At 36.6% G+C, this 9,902-nt stretch overlaps 1 protein-coding gene across 1 annotated transcript in view; it reads right to left on the reverse strand.

Annotated features, from left to right (window-relative positions):
• Positions 1-2,251: 2,251 nt before the first annotated feature.
• The window catches only part of RAD17 (RAD17 checkpoint clamp loader component), a gene marked incomplete in the record, with an annotated part of 11,830 nt that continues 4,179 nt past the window's right edge, over positions 2,252-9,902 (reverse strand). Inside the window, 10 exon segments of the mRNA XM_072413960.1 lie at positions 2,252-2,867; positions 3,582-3,639; positions 3,712-3,860; positions 4,436-4,479; positions 5,134-5,313; positions 5,594-5,606; positions 6,192-6,348; positions 8,200-8,311; positions 9,275-9,344; positions 9,830-9,902. Of these exon segments, the coding sequence (XP_072270061.1) occupies positions 2,615-2,867; positions 3,582-3,639; positions 3,712-3,860; positions 4,436-4,479; positions 5,134-5,313; positions 5,594-5,606; positions 6,192-6,348; positions 8,200-8,311; positions 9,275-9,344; positions 9,830-9,902 (1,109 nt within the window).

A 9,902-nucleotide genomic window follows, 5' to 3' on the forward strand; every position in this document is an offset into this window, starting at 1 on the left:
TATATGTTAGAGCTGCCGAGCTGAAATATCCTAATAGCACTGGTTATAAGGAATTTATTTAAAATGATTTATTTAAATATATAATTAATTCTCCAGATCTATTTCATCAATGATAACAGGGTTTAAAAACCCTTATGATACCCATGTAGAACATCCTATCCAGTGTCACAAAGCCCTTCCAATGCAAAGGAATTGTTGGCTGGCTTTACTAAAATACCAGGGTGGACATGGAAAGGTGCAAAGTGTGGCCCCTCCTCAGCCACAAAGGGTCCAAAGTTAATTCTGCGCTGGGGGCCAGCCGAGGAGAGGGGGGTGCAGCAGGTACATCGCTCTGGGGGCCCATGAAACCCAACATGTCCCAAAACTTTTATTATAATTTCAACATTTATTTATTTAATCCATTTAATTTTGATTGTATTGCGAGAACGTTCGCGTACAAGATTGCGAAGCGTTGAGTGAGCACGAAGCAATAAAAGGCCGTGACAATGACAAAATACTTTTGAGTGGCATAATATAATGCATTCAAGATTCAAGGAACATGGCTAACAATACCAAATGTACAACTTAGTATCCAAATCTGCAGAGACCTTACATTGCTAAACTGCGTTTGCTGGTTTTACCAATGTAGGTGTAACTGCTAAGATAAAAATATCAACTCTATCCAGCACTAGCAAAATTTTAAATTAATTTTATTTATAATTTAAAAGCAAAAAGGACTCCCTCACATCCGCTTTCCCACCATTACCAACACTTATAACAAGAGTAAAAAGCCCATTGTGGATATTGATGACCTCTCTAGTACTCAGCCATCAAATAAATCAAATCTTTGTTACCTTCTTATACACAGACCTGGTAAAAGTATGTTGCTTACAAGTTTGTTCTTCCATTTTGACTTTCTTGATTTGCATTCTTGTTCCAAAGTATTGGAAACAATTGCAACCCTCCTATTTCTCTTAGGTTTTCTTTTTGGGTGCACAGAGTATTTTGTAACATTTGCAAAGTATGATGTTTGAAGTGGATGTACTTCTGAGCTTTCCTCTTTCCTCAGAAATCTGATGCCATTTCTTTTTTTATTTGTCCACTTTTTTTGCTGTAACTGTATATTTCCTTTTTGAAGGGGAAGGAAGAGGGGGAATTTCCTAACATTGACACGTCCCCTCAATGACCCCAATGCCACGTGCTTTGGGGTTTGGTTCTGCACTTTTGACTTCCTTTATTTGGCAGGCCAGGATGACATATACACATTGGAGTTGACTGCTAGCAGTTAAGGCAATTTTTTCATCTAAGCATAAGAGACCTACAGAATTTCTTCCAATATACTCTGCTAGGGATTTTAATTGAATAGACCTTTACCACTTTGAAGTAAACATGTAGTAAAAAGAAATATGGGGCTGTCATCGATAACACTTGCTATCCCTCTGTTGGTTTATTTTTCCTGTCTGTGTCTGACTAAGAAGAACTTCCCTCATGAAAAATTCTAGAAACCCTAGAGGAAATGAAAAAAAAAAAAAAATCACCAAAAGTCAGGGGAATTCTAACTTAGACAGTTGTCATTGTATTCGGTATCCTTATTACATTATTTTTTTTTTCTTAACATTTCAAATTTCTTATTACTTGATTAATCAGCAACAACATGATCATCAAGCATGACTTTCCCAAACCGGGACATAGGGCAAGCAAAAAAAACTTGACAGAGGGTGTAATTTTTCCACATTATGGGCTCTATTTATAAATTATTCCCATCAATGGGCCTGAAATTCGCTTAAATAGTCGTATCCTTTCAATTCCTATAAAAAATAATTAGTTGCACCATCTAGTGGCCAATCTCAAATTGCACAGCTGTGACAATAGCAAATATCTTTGTATGCGAAAATTATGAAGAAATCTAAAGCACATTTATAACTTATAAACAGAGCCATGTATCTAAAACTCATACACTTTTGTCACTGGTATTAGGGGCAGAGGCACAGAGTAAATGACAGGATTTGGGGCACAGACAAAGAAACCCTAAAACACTGGTTTGGTGAAAAGTGATTTGGCCTGATCTTTTTAAAAAGTGTACAAAAAATAGCCTTCACCTTCCACTTTCTGCTTCACTATGAATGATGATGGCCCTAAGAAACAAACAAAAAAAAAAAACAACAACAATATACATCGATGGACCTGTTTAGTACACAAAGTGGACAAAGTAATGTAAACCCACTTATCACATGCTGTAGTCCCACATCCAAAAAATTAATAAGAAACAATATGGAAAAAAGTTTTGTTTTTTTATTATTTACAAAAAAATATTTTAGTGCAGAACTTAAATAAAAAGCATTTCACATTGTAGATCTGTCACCTTGCAATAATCTTGTGACTTCAGCAGAGAGAGAGAGCTGCTGTACACGAGCAGTGTGGAGATAAAACATAAATGTGTGCCTGGTTGGTTTCACCATGAAATTCCTTTCTGGTACTTATCCTGCTACCAGAGTTTCCTTTTACCAATGAAAATAAAAATGCTATGCTTGACATATTAGTCCAAAACACACATGGGAAAAAGCAATATAATTATGTCTGTTTACAGCACAATGCAATGTGGAAAAGTCCTGTGCATGGCTGATGCCTTCATAGTTCAATCACTGTCATATTCCTCTATCTTTAACTCTTCATCCTCCAAAGCTGCTTGAGCTACTACAGGTTGAGGCTGGCTGGTTGGCAGATCTACTTCTCCTCCTTGGCTTGAAGATAGTACTTCCCTAAGACCATCTGCACTTTTGGGTATGGCATTACTGCCACTTTCTTTTATACTGGGCACATGATTCTCGTCCTCATCACTGTCAGCATCTGCACCTGGATCTTTGTCCGTCAGTGCTTCGAGCTTCATCCTGGAAAAGCAAAATCATTGGCACTATTAAAGGAAAAGAACTCTAAATACAGCAGTGTACATATGGGCAGTTTAGATGCCAATTTCACAATCAACCAACCGATTTGGGTTCCAGCAGTTTTAAACCACTGCACACATATATTCTGCTCTTATGATTTTCTCAGAATAAACACAATCTGAGTTGTTAAAGCATTTGATAAATCATTTGTAGTAAGGATGTCATTAATTAAATAGTGCACCAAAAAGTCCAAATATAGAGCAAAAGCAGGCTTCTTCTACTTGCACGTGCATTTGTTAGCCTTTCGATTTATGTTTTTAGGGAACCCATCAATTTGAAGGCTTAGGTAGTACACAGTGCACATTTTTCCCAAACTAAGAATAAACCCAACTCCTAAAACCCTGTAGACAAGCTATAGAATTACGGAGCATCAGTGTTCTCCCTAAAAAAAAAAAATATCCCTTACAATTGTGTCAGCTCTCTAGGCATCCCCCCATACTTTGTTCCAACTTACTAATGTCCACCCCGTTAGTATGTTCCCTAACTGTCCAGTGCCTCTGTACAGTGACCCAACAACAGGCGGTTGGTTACTGAAAAATGCCAGGTAGTGCAACTAAATAAAAGGCGCTGGGGATAACACTGAGCATACAGAAGTGAAGAAAATATTACAGAAAACACAGCAGTTACTCAGCAGTATTTCCAAATTCTGAGAATTACCTTGCAAAATGCCTTTTTAAAGGTAAACGGCCAACATCTTGTATAAATGAAATTTGTGCTGGAAAAAAAAAAAATTATATGAAGAACAGAAAATCCATAATTTACATTTTGTCCCATATGTGTTTCTTACCTGTGTTTCTCAGGGGATTTGTGAGCTTAGCCAGGTATGGGATCACTTGGGTTTGAAGGCATAATGGTGAAGAACAGAAAATTGAAAACAGTTCTCTAGCAGCAAGAGAGTTTTCCTGGTACTGAAATAAAGTAAATGGAGACATTAAACTGACATAATTACTAGTTAGTTGTTTTTACAGTCCAGAGTAACCCCTTTAACTATAAATCTGTGTTTAAATACAACAGCTAAGGCTGGAATTTACACAGTTCAGAATAAGGACTTGTCCTTGGTGTATGGCTTTGTCTAGTGGTCACCAATCTTTTTGGTCCAGCGGACCACTAAAATTACCTGACCTGACCGCTCATGTGCGGGGAGCCAAGTGTTACCCCATAGTGACATCATGATGGCATAACCCTGCCCACTTCCCATCGCAGATCTGAGCTTGGGACACAGCCCGCCCACTTTTCTGAGCCTGGGATTTGTATGGAGGAGGTGGTCTGCGCCTCTGGCCGGTGCACCCCACCAGCAAGGTCCTTCATCCAACTCCTAACCTCCCTCGGGGGGTGCACTGGCCAGAGCCGGGGACCACCAAAATTTTCTTGTGGACCACCGGTTGGCGACCGCTGGCTTAGTCCACGTTTTCAGTCTGCTGTGATGCATTGCATATTGTCTTTATATTCTGAGCTACAAAATGAGTTTACTGATCCAGGTGTGTTTTTTTTCAGCAGTTAACAGGTAATACCTTTGACAGTTTTTTTCTGTTGTTCTCCTTTTCCCAATATATAACTAAAAAAATAGGATTAGCAGAGCTCCATGTCAATGTAAATGTAAATGTGGTACTCATGTGATCCCTGTTATCCCACTGCAGTGCCTATATTATTCTGTACCTTATACAACATTTAAAGTGTTTGGAAACCTAGAACACTGTGTATTGTATTTACAGAACATTAGGTGAAAAATAAAAAGAATTGAATAAACTACTCACACCCCATATCAGTTTTCTAACTGGTAATTTATTGTAACATACTCCTTTTGATGAATGATTTTTTACAACTGCTTTCAACTACAGAATGACATTCAAAAACCCGGAAACCTGCGGACCTGAGGAGTGCTGAATTTCGGAATATTCAGGATTTTTGAATTGCCTGTAATTATAATGTATCATGCCAGGAAAGTAAAGGATCCAAATTATCGATGGCTGGATTTTCAATTGTCAACCTGTATTTCTTTTCTGTGTACCTTTAGGTCTCTATAACTCCTTAGGAAGCAGATGTTGAAAAAAAGACCATATCATAGTTAACCCTTCTATTGAATAATTGTAAATTGTATTGTATTTTTTAAAGAAATAATTTAATAAAGTTTGCATTTTGTTATCTGGATGTCTGAAGCGTCTCCTTTTTTTCCTTTTTGTAATGATTCTTAAATAGTTTGGGATGTGGCATATAATGGAGAACATACTCTATATATACTTACACTCCATTCCCCGGTGAGAACATCTGCTGCACTGAGGTACTCACTGGATCGTACAACATCATCAATATCGGAAAAAAAATCCAAATAGTTTTGGTGAAGATACAGATTAAACAGCTCACTTCGCATATGTGACTTTTCCACAACAACCTAAAAATAGAAACAGAGTACATAAAATAATAAAAATAACAATAATAATAAAACAATAGTTGATTGTGGCAACTCTGAAGCATACAATTCAAAACGGAACATGCATCTAATCTTGGAACGGCTAAGAAAATAATGCTTCTCTAAATATTCAACCGACATGCAGTACAACACACAGTAATGTTTCGATCAAAATCATGTTAAAATTTTCTCTTATAGAACAGGACCTGTTGTACATGTCCTGCATTACAAGCATTATGACATTTGCATGGTGTCAGCTTGCCTTCACTAAACAACTGTTAGGAATAAACAAAAACTACACTGTATAACAAAATCACATTGTTTGTTAGCATCCATTCTCTGGAATTGTTTTACCGTAACATGAAGCTGCTTTTTGTGTACAATTATGTCATATCTGTATTACCACCATATCTACCACTTTTTCCCAGACACAAATATAGAAATGTGGGAAAAATTCTGATTACTAACCCAGTCTTTTTTTTTTTTTTTTTAAAGAGGACAATTTCTTTCTCCCTTCTGCAAGAACAACTGGGGAATTTGTAGCAGATATTCAATATTTCAGGAATTTTATCTAAACTGCAATGCCAATTTCATCCATTTTTGGTAAATATGTTTAGTGTGTTACTATAAAATGTAATGATGCAAAAATTCCCTTTAACTGAAACTCAGTACAGGATGCTGGGATTTACGTCATCTCAACAAGCCAATCAAAATGGACAAAGATTTGATACATGGGGGTGGAAAAAAAAAGTTGGCACCACTAAAAAGAAGTGAGGACAGGTGAGTGTAAACAAAAAATTGTAATCAGGCAGGCAAGTTTATTTTATTATATATCTACTGTCCCCTCTGCAATAAAGGACCTGCCTGAAGCATCTTTTCCTCCAATGGCTTGGATATCTTCTGAGTTTTCACCAGCTTTGTCCGTTTTCTTTTTATTCTTCCCCTTGGATAATGTTTTAGCTGACTTTTTCGATCTGCTTTTCTTTTTAGACCAGAAGTCATTTGTTAAGGAAGAGTCTAGAACAAAGCAGTCAAAGTTAGAGATCCATACCAGTTTACTTTCCAAAAAACATGAAATATGAGCTTTAAAACATGTATCTAAACAAATGTAATATATTGCTGCTTACAAGTCCTTAGATAAGGTGGCTAAATTAGGTTTCTTTCTTTATTTAGATCTGTTGATCCTACCAGTAACACACTTACTGTCCTATAGTGACAACACTCACTGTATTGTGTCTATGAGGAAGCGGTGTTGACACCCTAGAAAAGGATGTGGGTTAGGGCTACAGGACACAACCTCCTCTCCTGATCTCTTTAATTGGGGAGTATTCTAAAGTTCACAGAAATGGACTTGGTGGGGCTAATAATGTTGCTTGAAAAGAAAAACTGCAAAGTGTTTAGGACTGCACTGGGTTTATTGAAGGATAAGCAACTAAAATGGTAAGTTTGTCGAAAGGTAGCAATTAGGAGAACTTTACTTTTAGGGTTTACATACACTTTATTTTCATACACTATGAACACATTTCGTTCTACAACCTAATACACACACACATCGGATTCACTGCTTTTAAATAGATCTAAAAGAGGACAGGTTTTGTAAACTCCTCCTAATTCAGAAACAAACTCCTAGCTGTATCTGTAGCACACACAGCTGGCATGCTTCTTCAAACATAGGCGGAAGCCAGTTCAGGAACAACACTTAATACAAGAACCGGACTGTAACCTAACCAATATATTATAGACAATTCAGCCCTAACTAATGCAAGTTGATTCCGACTAAGGGCTGAAAATTATGAACATAAATTTGCTTTAAAATGTTGCATCAAAAGCATGAGATGAGGTGGACGTTAGTAAGCAGCCATATTGGGAACCTTTTTATGAGCAGCATATGTCTGTCACTGTTCTCAATCATGTGCAAAAAAAATACACTTCGTAAAAAATTGCTGACATTTTTTGCATATTTGAATGAGCAAACATTACATTTTACTTGACATTACTTGAGTCTACAGATAAAGGTGAATGACGAACAAGTACACATGCAACTGCATATTATATATATATTATATTTAAATGTCATGGGGATGGGAACTACTATACAGCAGGATTCCACAAGAGGTTGCTAGGGGAGCAATGAGATGTTTGTGACTCTCATGTCAGTTTAACAGATGCCAATGAAGATTTTGGCTATGTGTATGGGTGCCTATTGGCCAGCAAAGTAAGAGGCATTCTTACTAACTGTACTGTGAGTTATAGAAATATTCATTATACCAGGTTTCCCTGAAGACCTGACAGTTGTTTCAAATGGTTACTCCATGTTAAAAGTGTTGAGAAACACTGCAATAGAGTGTTATTTGCATGACAGCACCAAGTCTGCTGACATTAAGTCAAAGAAGGAAGTGCACAGAAGCAGTCTCTGGGGTTTTAGGTGTCTACACAAGGGAGACTTTTGCAGGTAAGTAACACACACAAAATACATAATCTAATGGGAAGATTATTGTTGTTTAAATGAATGGTCTGCATTGTCAGCATTAGAAAAAAAAACAAACTTGTTTTTAACAATATACACCTAAACTGCTCATATACAAACACCCCAAAAGTGTAAAATTACTTTTTTATAAAGGATAGCTGCCAGCATATTCCAATGACATACACAGCTAAAATTGAATAACGGGTGGAGTGGTTATTGCCAAAGGTTTAAGAACAGACACAGCAATTTAATCTAAGCGTACAAGTAAAAAGATTAACTATTGTGTCAATCAGGAGACTGCCATGCTTCAGTAATGTCCATATGTTTATAGGTATATACACAATAGAATAAACACTAAAATGTATGCTTAGAACAGATTCCTTTTTGTTCATACACTATACCTTTAAATGCTGAAAACTGAAGGCTATTAATTGCACTTCTGATATCCCCAGTGCTTCCAGAGCACAGTAACTCAAGTGCTTCCTTGTCTGGAATGATGTACTTTCCCCCACTCTAAAACACAAAAATTTTTTGAAGATTAGTCGGTACCAATAAAGAAAGCTATGTATTAATTCAGTGGAGACAGATGCATAGAAATATGAAAACTGGGACACACATAAAAGTAAGAGCTCTGTTTATAAAAGAAGGAATCTTACATCCCCTGAAACATTCTCTGCTGGGAACTAATTACTGTCATTGAATCATGGACCTGGAAGATTTCCAAAAGTGAATGTCTGAGGGAATGTGCGACTCAGAGAAAGACATGCTACAGCTTTTTGGTGGAGCAGGGGTGTCAAACTCAAATACACAGTGGGCCAAAATGAAAAATTTGGACAAAGTCGCGGGCCAACCTTGATATTTATTGAAAACGTATAAACAATTGAGAAAGGTCGCTAATGAATGTCAACAGAGTAAGGGGCACTTGTAGGTACTGATTGACGTGCCATCTGAACATTCTTTGATTTGTAGAATTTGTAGTATTAGCGGTTCATGCACTTTCTACCAGCGGGCCAGCTCTAGTAGACATTTGTAATTTTCTTGCGGGCCAAATATAATTACAGTGCGGGCCAGATTTGGTCCGCGGGCCTGAGTTTGACACCCCTGTGGTAGAGAGTCATTCAGTGTTATTTTAAACCCACAGATCTAGAAGATTCACCAGCAGGGGAGGTTGAATGAATGTCAAAGACACCCATTTATAAATATGCCCCATGGTGTCCAGCATTTTATTTTCATATAAAGTTGGCCACCAACAATTCCTACTACTTTAACGAATTTCTGAACAGAAAGATTATTATATCCTTTACTTAGACCAAGTGCCTTAGTGCAGTCAAGAGATACCCAATTATGAGTGCACAGTAAATTGGAATTGTATTTGCTTTAAATACTAACCAAGCCAGATTACTATAATGTGTGTGTTAAAATACAGACAAAACTTGTAAATGTTGCGTAAACATCTTACCACATGCAGACACTTACCATAGAAACCTCTGACGCAGAAATCCGAGTCAAAACCTTCATCATACTGGTGGGAGCAACTGGATTAAAACTGTAATATAGTAATATATAATAAACTGTAAAATAACATTTTGCTTATTAGTTACCATTATTAAGGCCACATAGAGCAATTAGTAGTAATCTGTGTAAACAGCCATTGAACTACAACAGTTTAATTTATTTACAAAGTTACTTTAGCAATAAATTCAATCATCCCTCTTGTGCTTTACAAGTTCTAAGTCCACTAAAGTTCAAATAAACTAACAAAATATAAATTATGGACGACGTCAATAATTTATAACAACTTCAGCAAAAAAAAACAAAAAACGGCTAATTTCCGAGTTCTCTTTTTGAAATTACTAGTGGCCTAGCATTAATGCTGATGTTTTGGCTTTTTTTTTTTAATATTCAAAAATAGACTAGTTATTTCTGCAATTCACAATGTTTAAAATATGTAAACCAGTAAACATAATAGCAGGGAAAGTAATTTAAACACACAAAGTATATAAAGTAACACACACAAATAAAAGTATTCACCTGACATTGCAAACATTTAATTCATCCTGAATTTCCTTTGGGAACAACCGTCTTTGATGGCTATCACCGCTTA

Source organism: Pyxicephalus adspersus, chromosome 6 (assembly GCF_032062135.1).
Source record: "Pyxicephalus adspersus chromosome 6, UCB_Pads_2.0, whole genome shotgun sequence".
In the NCBI taxonomy this organism is placed as follows: Eukaryota; Metazoa; Chordata; class Amphibia; order Anura; family Pyxicephalidae; genus Pyxicephalus; species Pyxicephalus adspersus.